Raw genomic sequence first — 20137 nt, 5'->3', positions numbered from 1 at the left:
AGCAGTACTCATGCACACCAGTAGGTGGTGCCATCTAGCAATGCATTGACTTCATTCCACTCAAGAAATGACAAATGGAGCTACATACAAGCACCTCCCATGTCAGTTCCTTTCTTTCTCTGCCTTCAGATGGAGATGCAGAGCTCTTGTGATGAGACTTTTTCTCTATTTTTCCTCATGATTTTACCATTGTGCAGGGTACATATGCACTTCTAAAATTACAGGGTTTACACCTTGTAGGGGCTGTTGCAAATGAATGTCTGTGACAGATCCGCACCAAGTAAGTCTCTGGTGCTTGGGGTCGGAATATGACTCCAGATCCTGTGACGACTGTGCCCAGATGAAACCAAAGGCTATATGGCAAGTTCTAAATTACAAAACACCCCAAAACACTGCGTCATGATTGGTCGAAGTTGAGATGTCCAATTCGCATTCCCAAAGTCATTCCCACAGTAGATTTTCTTCACGTTTGAAGACTTCAGGTGAGTCAGAGAAGAAGCACAAGAAGTCCAAGTGGGAATCAGCCCTTTTCCTCATTTCTCCATCTCCAGAGAAGACAAGAGGGCAACAAGGTGCCACCTGGTCTCGTCCTGAACTCCAGAGGAGCTGATTTTGAGTCTGGTACCAATGCACGCCAACTTTTCTGGGTCTGTCTGCAACATCATAGCAAGTCAAGGCCTGTAGGGAGTCCAGGCTGCACATTTTCCGCTCGCTTCTGGCTCCCTCTGGACGCTGCAGGAGGAGGATCCATATACTACATTAGTTTCCAACTCCAAGCCAAATCTTTATCAACGTCATCTGAGACCATGCTCCAAGCCCATCAGGGCACAGAGTTTTGTCAATCTTTTGGAAAATAAGACATTGCCTTTAACGCACACCCAAGCACAGATGCTACACCAAATGTTTGGCTCTGATTGAGACCAAAGCCAACATTTTGGAGACAATGGGGATGAACTTGTCCCACAATAAGATGAGGACCATTGGTTTGAAGACCTAGATGATTCCAGTGGTCTGAAGACTTCACCAGATAAGTGTTAGTCATGACCCCTTCCACTGAGGAGAGAGCATCTTTTGCAGTAGGGCAGCCGAGGTCCTTGACCTACAGCTCCTGAATATGGAGGTGTTCCTTACTGAGGTGTTCCAGCCTGTTCAAGCTCCATCTCTCTTGGGCACTTGGGCAAACCCATGTGCTGGGCCTCTAATCAACAGACACGTTGCTCATCACCATACAACAGTTCCAGGCAACACTGAATGTATCACGTAACATCCAAAGTCAGAGAGCCTAGCGGTTCTGGCATTCGCCTTTCCTATAACCCCCTTGTGACAGCAAATCCAAACATTTGGAAGCTATTGGCAAGCACATGTTTTCTTTTGTCAGGCTTGCCCTATGTTCAGTAAATGCTAGCTGTCAAAATGTATTATCCGGTCTGACGTGGTCACAACTGATTACTTAGGTTAGACAATTTGCACAAGTGTAGTGCTTTGATGCCACATTATGATGAGGTCTACGGTGTACTCGGGGGTTGTCCAAACATGCTTGATTGTATGCCATTCAATGGCTCTCGACCCGAGAGCAATGAGAGTTGCACCACAGTTCGCTCGTTTGGACTCTCCACAATGTATAATACAGTTTCCCCAACAGATTTGCCCATTTCAGTGTTACACCAGGGATTTGGCATATTGACAATGCCAGACCCTGCTGCCAGCACAGTTGGCTCTTCAACCCTTTTGAGGGTGGTGCGTTGGCTCGCCAAAGCAACACTCAGGAAAGGGTGGACAACACACTACTCAGTCCCCAGCCCCTCTAGCAACCAGAACATCAAAACTGCTTTAATGTGTCCTTTCCAGTACACTGCCACCCCATAGGGGCAGGATCTGCCATTTTCTCCCGGTGTACCAAGATATTACTTCCAACGGATAGGTCAGGGCATCTGATGGAGGGCCACATATCCATTTTGCAGCGGGAAGTGCAGGCCCTTTTGGCCAAAGTGGCTACACAGATGGTTCTGGCACTGGAAGCAGGAACTGGGTGTTACTTCTCCTACTTCCTTGTGTCGAAGAAGGACAAAGACTTTGTCCTGTTTTAGATCTTCACCCTCTCAACATCTTCCTGTGGAAGGACAAATTCAAGATGCTTACTCTAGCCCATGTTGTGTCCTGGAGACTGGATGGTAGCGCTGGACCTGCAGGATGCTTACTTCCATATTCCCATCCTTCAGGCCGACAGATATTATCTGCAGTTCACGGTTGGCTAGGAGCAGTTCAGTTTGCTGTTCTCCCTTTCGGCTTCACCATTGCCCCTTGGGTGTTCATGAAAGTGATGTTGGTTACTGCAGCACACCTTTGAAAGTTAGGTGTTCAAGTCTTCACCTCTCTCAATGGCTGGCTGTTGGCATGTGGCCAACCACAGACAGTCCTAGCCCTTCAAACAACTGAACATTTTTCAATATCATTAAAGTTTAATAGCAACATGCCTTTGGAGATGATCCCATTCATCAGAGCTATCCTGAATGTGGTGCAGTTTCATGCCTTTCATTCGGAATGAAGAGCACAGGACATGCGGGCTATGATCCCTATGATTCAGCCTCTGTCCTGGGTTTTAGTGAGAATGGCTCTGGGGCTACAGAGACAGGCTGGCTTCCTGAATCCTGGGTGTCAAACATGCCAGGTGGCATGTGTAGGATCTGAAGGGCAACCTAAAGTCCCAGTGAGTGACGCACTAACTGATCAGATTCATTCCATGTTTTGGAAGAGACTGCAAAAGATATGCAGTGGTGGCTGCTTAACGGCATTATCAGTGGCAGACCCATCTCCTTACCCCACCCACAGCTGATTCTGGTAACGGATGCATCCCTGCTGAGTTTCGGAGGCAACCTGTGACTCTGGTCTCCAGTGGAAACACAGCTCAACATCAATCTCCTGGAGTCAATTTGCTTAGCACTGAAAGCATTCCTGTCATTAAAGGGAGCATAGTATGGTACTGACAACAACACCGCCATGTGGTACTGCAACAAGCAGGACAAGATGGGGTCTTGGATTTTGTGCCAGGAGGCTTAACACATCTTGAACTGGCTGAATTATCAAGGCATTTCTCTGGCTGTGAACCACCTGGCAGAATCATCAACCACCAGGGCCAACAAACTCAGATGAAGATGCCTCGTGGATTATGAATGTCAGTTAGACTCAAAGGTGGTGCAGGGCACCTATCAGCAATGCAGAGAACCCTGTCTTGATCTCTTCACCACCGCCGAAAATGTCCAATATCAAAAGTTTTACAGCAAAGTTCCTAAGAAGCCTCTCTCAGACATGCATTCAACCAAGAGTGGAGTTCAAGACTCCTGTATAAATTCGAAATACTGCCTTTCCTGACTCGAGCTTTGAAGATCAGAAGACTGATCCCAAGTTATCTTTGTGGCTCTAGAATAGACCTTGACAGTGTGGTATCCGGAACTCTTGAACATCTCCCCCGATCAAGCTGCCACTTTGGGAGGATCTTAAGTTTAAACAGCACGGAAGGGTCTTGCAACTGGGTCTGCTTAAACTGCACCTCCATGCGTAAAGGTGGAATTGAGGCAGTTAAATACATTTGCTCCCCCACTCTAGGTTGTTGATATTATCCTGGCAGCTACACACCCTTCCACAAAGTTAGTGTATAGCAGGTGCTGGGACATGCATGTGGACTGATGTGGCAACCACTAGAGGACTCCATTACAGGCAAACTGGTGGATGCTTTTTTTTTATCTTTGTCCCAGCAAAGACTTGCACTGGGCACTGTTAAAGGCTAATTGCCAGCTCCTTTGTCTTTTTTGCATTTGTCAGATCAGCCTCCTCTGTTCAAATCACCGGTTGTGATGAGATTTCTAAAAGGTTTACAACAAATGTCCAGCCAAACCCCTTTGTAATACCACAATGGGACTTGAATGTGGTTCTTACTTTTCTAATGTGCTCTGCTTTTGATCCAGTGCACAGCTGTCTACTGTGTCTCTTGACCCTGAAAACAGTTTTTCTAGTCTTGATAACATCAGCTCATCACAAAAGTGAGCTGCAGGCACTCTCGGACAGGCCACCTTATGCAAAAAAATAATTCCAGACAAACTAGTGTTAAGAACAGCTGCATTTCTGCTAATAGTAGTAACATCTTTCCAGGTCGGACAGGCTATCACTCTTTTGGCATTCTTTGCCCTGCCTCATCCCCAGAAAGAGGAGAGACTGCATAATTGGATCCCAAAAGAACCCTCAGTTTTTACATTGATCATACTAGAGACAATCAGCTACTTGTGGATTCCTTGGGGGCAAAGAAAGGCAAGGTATTGCAGAAAAGATCCATTTCTAGGTGGATAATCCTCTGCTTTGAAATCTGCTATGCACTAGCATGGAAGCGGCCCTCTGAAGGGTTGCAGGCTCATTTCGATCTAGCCAAGGTTGCTGCTACTGCTTTGGCAAGCGAGTGCATGTCCTAGATATCTCTCAGTCTGCTATGTGGGCATCAATGCACATGTTCATGAAGAACTACTGTCTGCACAGTCATGCCCACAGGAATGTATTTTGTCCATTTGCTCCTGCTGGACTTTTTGGTTTGGGACATCCACAGACCTAACACCTTGGGCGGTCCTGCTTTGGTATCTATTCACAAGGTGAGGAATCTGCATTTAGAATTATTCATCGAAAGCATGACTTACTTTTCTTTGGTAATGCTCTTTCTAATTGCTAATTGCTACTCAATCTGGACCGCACCTCCCCATTCTGTGGAATGGGCTTTTTTTCCATGTAAAAAAGTCCCAGTATAGAGATCTGCAAACTGATCATACAGATTTGCTGATGGGCTCTGTGTCTGAGGGCAGACGTGCCAAAGAAAGAAACTGAAATCAGTGCACATGGTGGTGCTTATATGCACCTCCATTTGTCATTTCCAAAATCGGAACAGGGTCCATGCAGAGCCACACAGTGCCACCAACTGGTACTCAGGAATATTGATTAGAGTACTTCTGGATCCAGTCTGATGTTTGTGAAATATTCACAAGGGGCCCGATTCACAAAGCTACTTACATGTAGTAAAATTTAGAGTGCAGAGTCTCCGCACTGAGAACTGCAGTTTGGAGAGTCTGCCCGAGTGCATAGACTCTGCACTCGTAACTTTATTACACATAAGTGCTTTTGTGAATTTGGCCCAAGGTGAGGAATCTGCAGTTAGAGTATCCACCAAAACAAGTATTACCAAAGATAAGTAACTTGTTCTTCACTTCTATGACAGCGGATGCAGTCTGATGATTAGTACACAATATTCTGAGGCCCATGCATTGCAGGGCTGGCTGGCATTGGACTAGAAAAGTACAGTCTACAAAGGAGGGAGGTGCAATAGATAGGAAAAGCTAAGGGAATACGGGATCAGTGTGAAAGCAAGAGCTTTCTCTGGCCAGAGAAATGAAGGGTCCTTAGAAGCCTCTCTGGAGAAAGCAGAATAACCTAAAGAATCACAGGATGAACAGAATACTGAGTATCTAAAAGCAGGATACAGATTAGGCACAAAAATGAAACACTTAGACAAATATAGGAGTCAGCATATAGTGGCTAACCTACAGGGTAACCCAGAGTTAGATGAGAGAAGTCAGCTCAGATTTTGCATTGAGAAAGCTTACAGGCGGCTAAAAGGAGGTCTTTCCAGGTGTTGCTGCAAATCAACCAGAAAATACACTTGTGGTAATATTTAATAATGCTACATATTTGGGTGCTTTTATTGCATAAACTGAAGTGGTATAAAAACATATTTAACAAAGAACCTTAAAATATGAAAATATTTACATTTTTAAATATTTTATGGCTCCCTGTGAAATATGGCTTTCATCATCACGAGAGTCCTCATACCACTCTGCATTAACATTGTTAGGGCTAACAGGATTGCGCAGCATGGTGGACCAAATTGTACAGTTTGGTAATCTAAATTATGCAGCAAAAGAGAAAATTATGCAGCACATTCTCTGTCAGTATTATTTTCATTCATTAGACCTTCATTCATATTTTTGGTTAAATCTGCACAGTATGCTAAGTATGGAGCACATGTAGTAAAGCTAAAATTAGGCTGGAAACGGGGGAATCACAGAATCACACTCACCAGTCTTTTCCGTCCAGACATTCAATTCTTTTGCCAGTTCAGGAACCACCAGGAATGTACGCCAACCTTGCTTCTTCTTGGATTTCAGGATGTCCCCGAAGATGTGGTCCCCAATGTAGAGGATGTCTTTGCCTTTCACTCCGAGAAGGTCACATACTACATCCGAGGAGCCTGCATGAGAGGAAGCAAGAGATCAACAGGGACGGTGTTGAGTTTTTAGCTCACTCAGATGAAAGAACAAGCAGTGCAATTCGTCTATCCACAATGGAACTGCTCATGGTTAACAAAAACACCAGCACATAACTTTTACATATGCAACTATGCAGACAGTTGTTTCTCATTTCATGCGATCACAGAGATGGCAGTCTGACAAAAATTGCTAGATCCAGTTCTCTTTTAAAAGTTTAGCTTGTGGTCTGGCCTCTGATGTGCACATCAGTAGGCCCTGATATCATTTACCTTCCAAGAGACTTCAGCTCTCACTCTCTGTAAGTGACCTTCACACATCTGGAGGCCAGGTTGAGATCTGACTCACACATGTTAAATGTCAGCCCTAGTAAGAAGGCTATAACTTGAACTCTACATGAAATTCTTTTCAGAACTCTGATGGTGCAGAACAGCTCCCGGAAGCTGTGAATACTCCATAAGGTAATTTTATCACGATTGAAACAATGCAACATACCCCTTCAGTTAGTGGCAGGGGCTGTTTTGGGCACGTCAGAGTGCTACTTCATGCCTAACTTAAGTTTTGCTATTGTTGTGTTTATTTTAAATTTTTTAATTCTTATTTTATTACTTCGTCAAACATTTTTCTCTTTATCATAGATTTCAAAGTTTGTGTGACATCACTTCCTGTGATGCCATCAAATATGCTGATTAGTTCTCGCGCGATTTCTCAAAACTTCAGAGCTCTGCCTTCGTCTTAGTATGTTTGCTCCTGAGCTGAAGGAATACTCTTGCTCTTACCTCCGGAGTACACTGTACAGTGTTGGTGTGGCCCAGTGTAGGTCCCGATGCGCAGCTTTCCAGTGTCCTGCAACCACATGGAGATACAGTGAGAATCTTGCTGAAGGCCAATACAATGCAATGCTCAGAAATGCAATTGATGTCTAGTTCTAATCCTGCAACATTGGTACCTTTACATTACATAAAAAATGTATATAGGGTGTTACTTATGGCAGGTGGACGTGTGTGGAGAAAGCCCCCCTAATATTTTTATAGAAGGGGTGCAGCGCCCCTTAGCTCAAGGCGGTGGGCATAGTGCCACCTTGTGCCCCAGCAACTGCCCTAGCTTGCATGTACAAACTCTGTATTGCACAGCATCATATCCACTTGTAAAGTGTCATTGGAGTGTTTAACACATCTCTCCCCTGGCAGCACCTTCCATTCCTATGTGAGATGGCCCAGGAGGCGATTATCTTAGGTTAGCTTTACTGTGGATACTGCCAATTACGCAGTATTCATTCTGCACTTAGAGATGCAGGAACATGAGGTACTTTGATGTTTGCAGCTGCTGAAAGAACACCAGCAGTAAGGAAACATAGAACAGCAAACTAGTTTAAATGAAATATGCTGGTTTATTTTTCCACAGAGGTAATAACAGCTTAAAAATGCAATCAGAAAGCACCTAAGATCTGAATGAAAAGGTTGCCACTTTCAGTCATTAAGTATTGTTATGTAGAAAACGGAGGTGGTGTGCAAAAAGTAAAATATTATGCTGGCATTTCTGTGTTGTTTTTGTAAAGAGCGCAACTGAGGGTCGTGTTAGCGTTGTTACATCACTTCCGGTGACATTATTCAGTATGAGGTCATTGAACATTGCCTATGCTAATTAGTCCCACTACTGTTTTATTTAGGACTTGTGCCCTGACTCATGGGCTAGGCATTCTCAAAAGTATTGGTAATATTTTCAGTGCAGAAATTGAGGGATCCTAATCCCGGTTCCAGCAGGTACTTCTGACAGAGTGAAATATGCTGAATTTCTCATGATGTTATTTTTATTTTCCGACATCAGGACATAGTTCAGCAAGCCTGCACGTTTTCTGCAGAGCAGAAACCTGTAGACTGTGAGAGGACGTTCTTAATTTTACTTTCAACTGGGCCGAAAACAAATGCCTGCTTTAAGGGGCCATCAGCTCTTCTTTTCTTCAAGTATTATCTTTGACTTTGGGATGGGTAGAGCCTAACACCTCGGTGTCAAGCTTGTTATCACTTTGCAAGCATTTAAGAGACACCATCGGCTAAATTTAAGAAGGGCCTAGCTCCACATTAGCAGCATTTTTTTTTTACGTTAATGTGGCGTTAGGTTGGCAAAAACGCCGTGCCAAATTTACAAAATGGTGCAATGCACGCATTGCACCACCTTGTAAACATTTAGCCACATTATGCCTCCGCCAGGCATAATGTATGCAAGGGGGCGTGCGTTCATCCGTTAGGAGGCCCAGTAAAATGATGCAATGGAATCAATGAGATTCCACTGCTCCATTTTTCTCATCATTTTTAACGCCTGCTCCTTAGACACATTAAATTGAGGCACACAATTGTTTATTATAGGCCTCTACATACTTTGTAGGATTAGTACCAACATTTTTGGTGCTAATCCTGCAAAGTACCACAATAGCATCAGAAATGATGACGCTATTGATCCTAACGTGCGCCATATCATTAATATGGGGCACATGGTGGTGATGGGGGTGCAATGGGGTGCATAGAGCACATGGTGGTGATGGGGGGTGCAAAGGGGCACAAGAAAAGTTGCGCTTAATGTTCTTTTTTCAACCCTCCCCTCTACACCATGTAAGAGATGTGCATGCACTGTAAGAACGCTAGATGTATCTCTGTGGCTGAGTAATTACACAAATAACAATTTAAATAGCACTTAGTAATTACTTATGTTTTATTTCAATCTTTTATACCACTACCAGTGTAGGGTGTCAGAGCGCTTTATAGCCCACACAGAGGGGCACCAAATCATCCAACTGTGTAAATCAATGTACAAGGAATGTTACATAAGTCACAAATCAACAATACATGTAGAGATTATGGGTCCGATTACGACATTGGCGGATGGGATACTCCGTCACAAACATGACGGATATCCTGTCCATTGTATTACAAGTTCTATTAAATCCTATGGAACTTGTAAAACGGCAGAAGTGATATCCGTTACGTTTGCGAAAGAGTATCCCATCCGCCAAGGTCATAATCAGGCCCTATATTAGGAGTGCATGGTTGGGAGAAATACAAAGTCAGGATTTAGGGTTGTCTGTACCAAAAATACTTTTTTACTACCCAAAAGAACCCTTCAGTGCAAACTTATAACAACAGATTGAGAAAAAAAGGAATAATGATCTAAACCCATAGCTTGCAGTTTTCATGCAGCCCTTCGATTCAGGTCCATAGCTCACTGTGCTGTAACAAGATAGCAGTTTATGAACTGAAGTTACAAACTAGTCTGTGTCAAAAGCAGTAATCCACTGACCCATCCAAAAAAATACAGACTTGTAGCTTAGTTGATGTGCTTGCTGCAAAGTTCATCGTGTCTCTATGCAACTTTATGAGTTAAAACCAGAAAAGAGACAGACTCCTCCTGAAACCGAATTAACTATCAGTTATCTTACTGTTATTACAATATCCGTAAATTGCAGGGCACACAAAGAACTCTGCAGAAGGTGTCTTAACGCTATAAGAGTTTTCAAAATGCAGCCTTTTGAAGACCAATTAAGTCATTTCAAATTTACTGTCATAAGGGTCCTTATCAATTTCTTTGCAGTAGATTTAAAAAGAAAATGTACTCGTTGACTGTTAGACTCAGCTTTTCATGACTCTGCCCCTTATGACTCCACTCACCTTCCTCTGCCACACATTGACCCCCAATATATGGGTTCCATGGATGTTTTTTTTAACAATTCCAGCACTGGGTACCACAATCATCAAAGTGCCAGGGAAATCCAGCCTGTGTCCCTTTCGGTTTCTACTGGCCTCCTGGTGTAATTGCTCTGTCTCATAAGGCAATAGCACCATCTTCAGGCTACTATAGTGAATGACATAATTCTTTCAAGTGACTCCTTAAAGTTATTAACCAGCTTCTGACGTCCATTAGTAATGACGTCTTTGGTTATCGTAGGCGTCGCAACCTATAAAGCTTTAGGCCCATCCACCGGCTGCTGCTTGTGTTTTCATGTCAGAAACACCCTGCCTCCTGATACAACAGTCCTCACGTTGCCACAGTCCAGCCAATGAGCCCTTTACAATGCCTAATTTGTAAAAGAACAAGTGCTTAGGCTCAACGTTTTAGTCGAAAGCTATGTACGACAATACTGAATGTTGTCACCGGAGTGCTGAATACCACTGCTGCATAGTCTTGATTCTATATCAGCCTTCCTTATTCTGTCACCAGACAAACACTGTCCCTTTATCTCACTCTTTCATGTTCCTGGAGAAACAGTTTTTCGTCTTTTTATTCCTCCTTCTTTCCTCTTTGTGTGCTTTTTAATTTCTCTGAGTCTGAGTCAAAGTCTGATGAGGAAAAATAAGAGCCCGTCTCCAAAAATGAGTGCTTGCGCGCATGGCAACCTTTCGGAACAGGTAGGTGGGAGATTTTGAAAAAAATGGGAAATTAATTTTCTCCTATAACTTATATTGAAGCAGAGGCAATTTCTGGGGACAGCTGAAATAAAGCCATTTTTGGTTTAAAAATAATGAATGTATGCATTTACATGGCCCTGTGACATCGCTGATTTTCAGATGAGTAGACCAAGTGAAGCATTCCATTTAGAGATTTCGGAAATAAAACCATATCCCCTTTTCATGATTAAAATCTGATGGGAGGTTTTGTAGTAAAAGGCCAATCCAGAGATTGTTCTCCATTTGTACAAAGGCACTCTGTGTGCCACATTCTGAAGTGAGTGTAAAGTGAAAAATTAGATACTGAGTTTTTTTTGCCTCATTTTTACACCAAAACCTACCAGACTGCTCAGCTGTCCGGTGTGCAGACATAATGGGGACATTCGGAAACTTTCCCTGGGAATAGATTCCACCCATTGCTCACCACTGGCTTTGTGTTTTGGTTCTCACATTCACTTGCTTTCTATTTGCTGGCTTTGTTTTGGGTTGTTCAGTATGTGTTTGTACTTCTCGTTGGTCACAGTCTGGTTACTGCATTCTTCCACGAGTACTTCCTTTCTGCAAACAAGACTTTAAAATTTGTTCTTATCTTGTCACATTTGTTGGACAGACAAAGATCAGTGTTGGGCTCTGTCTTCCAAAGGAACTTGGGGCCAAATTTACAAGGCCCTAGCGCCTCTAAGTGCCACACTAGTGTAATTTTTCTACACTAATGTGGAGTTAAGGAGGCCATTTTCCTTCGCCATATTTACAAAGTGGCGCAGTGGATGCACTGTGCAACTTTGTAACCCCTTGTGCCACATTATACCTGTGCCGGGTATAATGTATGCAAGGGGGGGGGTTCCCATGCAGGGAGGTCACCAAAAACAGTGCAGTGAAATCTACAAGATTTCACAACAACATTTTTACCGTCATTTTTAATGCCAGCTCGGGGCAGGTGTAAAAAGGGATGAGCCCATAGTAGCCTATGGGCCTCCCTAGAGCTTTGCTGCACTAGCACCATAATTTATGATGCTAATGCAGCAAAGCACCACAATAGCATCATAAATGATAACGCTATTGTGGAAACGAGTGCCATAGTGCCCTCTATTATAAATACGGCACAACCATGGTGTTGTTAGGTGGGGCAGCGCAATAAAAGTGGGCATCGGGACCGATGAACCACTTTCTTGTAGATCTGACCCTTGGGGTCTACGTTTTGTCTCTGAATTCAAAGTGAGAGGATTCATGTGATAATAATGCTGGCTACTGGGGTGTGCTGGAGGTAAGCTGTACAACGTTATTTTTTCTAGCACACAACAAAATTGGACATAGCAGATTTAGGTAAGCACTAACAAAGCACTTTTTCTAATTCTGAAGTGTGGTGGAAATGAATATTTTAATACCATTAAAACAAATCAATGCACTAGGTAATGGCATAAACATTATAATTTGTGCGTTGTTTAGTTTTATCAGTAAAACTGTATGTCTGTGAAAATGTAATAGTAGTTTCAATTGAAAATGTGTCTGTAATGGCAATGCACTGCCACATCCTCTACTCCATGACATTCCACTCCCTCCTATGCTATGCCACTCCACATTACACCACTCCATGCCATTCTATGCCACTCCACAACACTCTAATCTACTCTATACCAATCCACTTTTCTCCATTCTACACCACTCCACTCTGCACCACTGAACTCTACTTTATGCCACTCTACTCCATGCTACTCCACTTTATGCCACTCCTCTCTACACCGCTCCACTCTACGACACTCCACTCTATACATCTTCACTGTAGGCCACTCTACTACATTCTACAAAACTCCACTCTTCGACACTCGACTCTAATCCACTAAACTCTATGACACTCTACAACACTTTACTCCACTTCACACCACTCCATTCTACCCCACTCTACTTCACTCTACTTGATGCTACTCTACTTCACTCTACATCACTCCATCCTATGAAATTCCTCGACAATCTATGCAATTCTACTTAATGAGACTCTATATAACTCTGACACTCTATGCCACACTATGGCACTCCACTCTATGTCGTTTTACTCAACTCGATGCCACTCCACTCTGTTACCATTTACCCACTTTATGCTATGCCACTCCACAGCACTCCACTCTTTGGCACTTTACTCCACTCTATAACACTTTACCCCATCCTACGCTATGCCACTGTACTCTACGCCTCTCCACTCTACGCCCCTTCACTCTATGTCACTCCACTCTATGACACTCTACTCCACTCTATATCACTCCTCTCTATGACACTCCAATCTATCACACTCTACTCCACACTATACCACTCCACTCTAAGATGTTCTACCCAACTCTCTGCCTCTCTATGCCACTCCACTCTACGACACTCCACTCTGCTTCACTCCAAGCCCCTCCACTTCACTTCCCTTTATGCCACTCCACTCCACTCTACAACACTCTGCTCTTCGTCACTCTACTTCATTCTGTACCACCCCATAATATTCCACGACACTCCACTCTACGACCCTCACCTCGACCAACCTCCATGACTGTCCACTCCACTATATGTCATGCCACTTTACAACACTCAACTCCACTCTACAATACTCTCCTCCACTGCACTCCACTCTCCACCTCTCTGCTTTAGTCTATTACACTGTATGCCACTCCATCACATTCTACGTCCCTCCACTCTGACACTTTATGGCAATCCAGTCCAAGCCACTTTACAACACTCTACGTATCTCTATGCCACTCAAGTCAACTCTACAATACCTTACTCCACTATGTGCCATTCCACTCAACTCCACTCTGTCACTACAGTCTATGACACTCTATGCCATTCCACTCTATGACATTTTATGATACTCTACTTCACGCTTGGCCCTTCACTCTACATGTCTCCACTCTATGTTCACTCCACACCACTCTACATCAGTCTACTGTACACCATTCCACTCTGCTCCATGACACTCTATGCCACTACACTCAACTCAACTCCACTCCATCAACTAACTTTTAGCCACGCTGAACAGCAGCCACACTGGTGTAGACATGGCTAAAACGCATTAGCAAAGCCAAAAGCTCTTGAAATACTGAGTTTTCAATTGCTTGTTCACTTTACACACTTTACATGATATGCAGCACACTCTTAGGTTCTCGGAATGCATTTTCCTACAGGTCCTACTTGGAGGGAACTGCTCAGAAAAAATGTGCTTTCTGTGATAACATGAAAAAGACAAGCATTCGTGAAGCTGACAGGTCCCACATTCATAATGCCATTGCCAAGCTATTGACTTTGCCACTTTTTGTTTTAAAGCACTGTTTAAATATTTACAGACTATTTCAAAATATAGGAGTAACAGCAAAAATATATCTTAAGATAGCTTGAAACTGAACATTGAAGTCAATATTTTCAGGCTTCATAAACGGCATGGCAACCTTACATGTGATCCAGCTTAAACATAAGACAGACGATTAGCTGCACATAATTAAAAGAGAAAAACAGGTATCCAAGGCCTCGTGTTAGGTGTCAAAATTATAAAGAAAACACTTGCCATGGCCTAATTTATTTGCAGCATCACTCTGAAATTTAACAAATGCTCAATCCAATAGGTGCAGCAGCTTGTCAAGTAGATATATTAGCCTCTTCGGAGAGGCAACATCTCCAGCTGAGGCGAGTACACCAGCCCACCTAGTGCCATAAAACTGCCTCTGTGCATAAAGTCCATAGTTTTTGTACATGTGGAAAGCAGGAGATAAAACAAAATCAACTAGGTAAACTCTGCTCTTTAGTCAAAACATGGCAAAATATTCCTGTTGCTGTGGTTTTACAGAGGAGCTGGAAGAGAGTGGGGAGCAATGCAGACAGTACAAGGGGCAGGGATCTAAAGGGGGAATCAGCAAATAAGAAAGATGGCAAGAAAACACATGGACTCCCATTGAGTGCTCAAAGAAAAATACAAAAGTATTTTGTCTGGCCAAAAGTGAAGGGTGTTGAATTATTTCAAGTCGACAAACCCTATAGGGCGGTGGCACAATAACCATAGGATGCCATTAGTAATGCCATTTAAGATGTAATCAGTGATAGGTATAATCAATGATGTCATTTAACATGCCATGAGTGATGTAATATGTGAGGTCAAATGCAGTGCATGGCAGTGGTGCAAATTAAAGTTAGCTCAGTAAAGAATAACTTGTGAAGTTTAGTGTTTTTTTGTTTTTTGAATGTTAGTTTTTTATCTTATTTCAACACTTGTCTATAATATCACTTTAACTGTTGTTCAGTGAATGTCTAAGGTTTTTATCACACCCAACTATAACTTCACGTTAAACTTTGCTTCTTTCAGTGAAATTCTGTTGTTTTTAATGTAAAGTAAGATCTTATTATCATACCTAACTATAATGTCGCTTTAAGCATTGTTTTTTTCAGTGAGTTTCTGGAGTTTTTCAATCATATTCAGCCACAGATCCTGCTGCAGCTGGCAACCCCTGTGGAAGCACAATCTACATTATTTTTTTTAAACATATTCAGCCAGCACCCCGACTGCGAACGGTCTTCAGCTACACCCTCAGCCCAACCCTGTGGTACCAAAATGGCTGAAGAAAGAAAAAGCTTCCTTGGCAGAACAGAGGTCCTTATTTCTTACAATTGGTGGGGTCTGGGGGGGGCCTCCCTATTGGGCCCTGAGGGCAAGGTATCCCTAACCTTACACGCGTACATTTAGTTTTTTAATGTGTTTTGAGTTCAAGACAAGGCACTAGGTCCCTGTATCCTGTAATGGCTGCCAGTAACATTTTTCTCATGTTGCTGGCAGCCAATCAGAGTGTTTGCTCCTGCTGGAGTCTGGGTCCCACAGCAGTGAGATGGCCCAAGGGAAAGAAATCTCCCTGGGGCAATCAGAGTGCTCTATTTTTAAACAGGCACTCTTGCAAGACTCTAGAGGGACTCTCGCGGACCCGACCATCCAGATATACAAAGATTTTTTTTTATATTTGGGATGGGGTCCCCAGGACCCAAAATTGGCTCGGAAGGGGGGCCCAACTCTTATCGTGGGAAAAAGCACAGGTTTTTTTTATTTTGGCACCGGACGGTCCTTCTGGGTCTTCACCATAGGGCCTGGTGGGCAGGGTTTCCTTACCATGCCCCTTATATTATTGTTTTTTTAACTTCAGGACGGGGCACTAAGTCCACAATCCTCTAATGGCTGCCCGCAACATTTTTCTCATGTTGCTGGCAGCTAACCAGATTGCTCTCTCCCATGGGAGTCAGACTACTGCGGGATCACATTGGCCCAAGGGCCGGGCCAATCCGAATGCTCATTTTTCAAAAATTGGGTTTGAGGGACCACAATAGTCCAGATATACAATCATTTTTTAAACTTAATTTCTTAAAAAACGTTGAACGGATTTCCACCAAATCACAAAAGCACAATCTGTGGGACAAGATCTAGTTTCCTGCTACATTTGGTGTACTTCCATTTAGCAGTTTTTGTAGTAGTGCTCCCTGAAGAAGTCTATTGAAAATGCATGGGGAAATTTGCTTTTGGTAGCATCCCTTTTCTCAGCCCCCACTTGATGGATCACCCCAAAACTTTTCAGAGAGGAGCTAAGGCTAATATGCTTTTTTTTTTAAAAGGTTTTGTGAAGATTCTTCAAAATGTGCCAAAGTCATTAGCAAACCAATAAAACACCTAGTCTATGGAAAAGCAATCCTAACTGTAGCTATATAGCTGTGAGTTTGGTTTATATCATACCCTATAATTGTTTTATTGACAATCTCAATCTCTTTTTAAAAATACTTACCTGGTGATAAAGGTAGACAATATTGTGCCATCCAAGGTAATGACCAAGGTGATATAGGAGGCCAAGTTTAATGGTATAGTGCTAATAGCTGTTGGAGTGTAAATTTTAGTAATGCTTTTAGTGACTCAGATGTCAGCAGAAGGTGACGATTTATGTTTCATGTTTGTCAACCTAACGTAGAAAGCGGCACTGACATGCATGTTAAATGTGCTAATGTTTTCATTTTCTGGTGGTCACAATTGTGTTTTCCTTATTAGATAACATGTTAGTAAAATAAAAATTATGTAAATGTATGATTTAGACTTAAGATGAATTATGTGTCTTAAAATGAATTTAGTTTTTTAATGTTTAATGTGTGATTTATGAGTTTAAAGATACATGCAGAAATGAAATAATTGCACTTCTCTGCCACATTTACTGAAATGCACTGGCAAAGCTATCATTTAAAGTAAAATGTATTGCTCATACTAATGAACTATTAATATTGATGAGTTTATATGTTTATATTTTTACGTTTTATTAAATTGCAATGATTAGCGGTAATGCAAATTATTTTTTCTTAAGTTAGCATAAAAGAGGCCGGCGGAGCTCGTATTTTGCAGTCATTTAAAAGTGATGAATCATTGTTCATTCTGGCATGAGTTTTTCTTTTTAGGTTTCATTCTCATGAGAAGCTTTGAAAGTAGCAATAGGTTAATTGTTTAATTGCACAGAGACTTTTAGTTTAGTGGCCTTGAAAAGAACATCCTGGCCTGTGGACTTAACGTGGAATAAAATATTGCCATCTATATGAAGTCACATGGATGGAAGATGGTTCTCAGGGAAAGACAGAATTTGATGGACTGTTGCAATTTTATAATCGCCAGATGTTGATGATTGGATGATACACTTTTTGCATGACCTGGTGCCATTAAACTGACAAATCAATTTGATTTATGTGTTTTACATTAGGGATGGACTTTTAGACATTCTTTCTCTCTGCACCTTTCCTAATGACACTTCCAACTGAGCTTTGCCGTTGATCCAGAGGAATCCTTGCATATTGTTTCCTTGGAGAGGTATACCTCTCTCAACTGTTTGGTGCCATTTCTACTCAACATGTCTGTTTTTCTAGAATGGAATCTATGATCCTGACACTCACTATTTATTTTTTTAGGTACTATTCTATAGTCTGAGAAATATTTTTTCAAATAATCTTTGTCTCCTTTTGTATTTTTGCCCAATTGTGTCTGTCCCCACACATGCATTTCCTAATTTGGTTAGCTGTAATTGGTTATACTCTTCTTAATTGAACTTGATAAATGTTGTTAAAATTGAACTTAAAATATATTTCTGTATCTCTGATAATTAAATTAATGATCTGCATGATTCATCTTGAATGCCTAATTGTGTTAATGCTAATTTGTTTGAACTTGTTTTGCCGCTATGGGCAGCCAAGGGTGCTTATATACCTTAACAATTTGATTTTAAGCACTGTCTTTAGGACACAAATTTTGCAGTTCTAAATAAAGTTTTGAACTTTATTCCTGATTGGAGTCTTCCTTCCGTGGTCACATTGGTCATGGTGAGTAAAGTGTTTGGTTCCTGCGAAGGATGAAAACGCACTTGCATTGCGATTTACTATAGTGAGGGACTCCCTGAGTAAGTGCCTCATCTACATGCCACCTAATCTCCTCCAACTCAGCTACATCTTTATATTGTATGCAGTAAACACCTTTGAAGAAAGAATGAAGTAGAAACAGAGGAGGGTCAGTCAATGCACTTCAAAGAGGTATCTGATTTTCTCCTTGTTTTCACAGGAAGCCTGCTCACTTCAGAGGACCTCAAGAATGTTCTACATCTCTACATCCTGCCTCCCTGGCTGGCAGGCTCTCTCTCTCCAGCCTCTATTTGCTGTACCATCCACACACAGGGGATCAAACATAGAATCTTTTGATACTCCATTTGACAGGCTCACAACACATCTAAAGTTAAATTTTGGAGGCCAGACAGTGAAAACCTGGGATATTTCACAGATTAGAACTCATTTTCCTGGCAATAAGAAAACACAAGTACATGACATAATAGAAGCTTGACATACATAGTTCAAAGTCTTACTATTGTATGAATCCTGTTGGTTTACAAAGAGAGTTAATTGATTTAATGCCAAATATATGCTGATACAGTCTAAAATGGCTTATGTATTGGGAATCCAAAGTTTCAATGCTTGCTGCCATCCCATGTACAAGAGATTCAAAAATGTGTAATGCTGAACTTTTCCTCGAATAAAGTAGCCCTGGCTTGCTACTTGGTTTGTTCCAAGTGCCGTGGGTTACATAATAAATTGGCATGAGGCATCTCTGATCTAGTATGGACCTTTACTGGTGTTTGCCAGTATTGTGGACACAATCCTAAATAACCATCCACTTTGAGAATTACCAGTAGATTCAGGTATACTTTGTCCTGCTTCTCCAATGTGTATTTCTCTTTTTTCTCTTTCCTTTCCCATCTCCCTTTTTACCTTGCTCTGTTGTTCTTTTTCCTTTCCCCCACCATTTCTTCATCCTTTTCTCTTTTTGCCCACTTCTGTCTGGGCCATGACCCCCCCCCTTGTTTCTCCCATGTTTCATTCATCTCTCCTTATTTTTTAAAGTGTTTATTTTGCTGTACCCACAGTAATGATGGAGTGTCTATCATGTTATATATAGTTGTCAATCTACTCATATACCAATAGAATTGAATAAGGAGATTGGTTTTCCTTTAGTTTACATCTGTGGACTGCTCTCTCCACACAAGGGATAAGAGGTCAGGGTATCTCTACCCACACCTTATGGCCTTTTTCCAAAACCTTCCAATACAAAGACCTCGCTCTGAAAAAGCCCCCTCTGCCAAGGAGAAGGCTTGAACTTTTAAACTTCAGCCCAATGGTCAAGATATCTATACATTTTTAACCTTATTTTCTCAAAAACAACTGAACAGGTTTTCATCAAATCACAAAAAGCATGCTTTGCCAAATTTGGTGTTATTCTGTTGAGTCGTTTGGCTGTAGCACATTTCAAAAATCCCTATGGAAATTACATTGGGAATTTGTGTTTAGTGACCCTGCCCCTCATTGTTTTCTCAGCCCCTGCTTGACAGATCACTGTGAAACTTACCAGGAAGGAGTTGAGGTGAATGATTTTTGGGGGAAAGTTTTGAGATGATTTGTCAAACAGCGCCAACATTATTAGCAAACCCATTGAGCATCTGCATAGGAAGTGACATCACAGGATTTCTCATCATCCACCTGCACAGAAAGTAACATCCTGCCCATGGTTCGCTGCCCTTGTCCCAGGACATAGTTAATGACGCATGCACACCTTAGGAATGCAAATCTGGGCCCATCGGTGCCTGGACCATACCCATTGCCAGGAACCCTGGTTCTCCCCCTAAACACTGATACCCTTATGCCCTCCTCCATGCTCTTAACCCTGGCCGCTGCTCCCCACAGTGCTGCCACGTCACACCACACAACACAGAAGGGGCATTCAGAAGCGTGTCCAGCAAGTTCTCGTGCACTCTCCCACACTCTACACCCACAGCTCTTGCACCACCTGCTCTCTGCACACAACTCACTCACACAAACCAGACATATGCTCAT

At 42.3% G+C, this 20137-nt stretch overlaps 1 protein-coding gene across 2 annotated transcripts in view; it reads right to left on the bottom strand.

Moving 5' to 3' along the window:
• The window catches only part of LOC138266018 (cytosolic purine 5'-nucleotidase-like), a 289639-nt gene that overhangs the window by 18564 nt on the left and 250938 nt on the right, over positions 1-20137 (bottom strand). For both annotated transcript variants that reach the window (XM_069214326.1, XM_069214325.1), the window contains 2 exons: positions 7076-7142; positions 6110-6280 (listed from right to left, as the gene is read on the bottom strand). In XM_069214326.1, coding sequence (XP_069070427.1) covers positions 6110-6280; positions 7076-7142 — 238 coding nt within the window. The remainder of the gene's footprint in view (positions 1-6109; positions 6281-7075; positions 7143-20137) is intronic.

The sequence above is a fragment of the Pleurodeles waltl genome, chromosome 11 (assembly GCF_031143425.1).
Source record: "Pleurodeles waltl isolate 20211129_DDA chromosome 11, aPleWal1.hap1.20221129, whole genome shotgun sequence".
NCBI classification, from domain to species: Eukaryota; Metazoa; Chordata; class Amphibia; order Caudata; family Salamandridae; genus Pleurodeles; species Pleurodeles waltl.
This window is presented reverse-complemented; position numbering and strand designations above follow the sequence as displayed.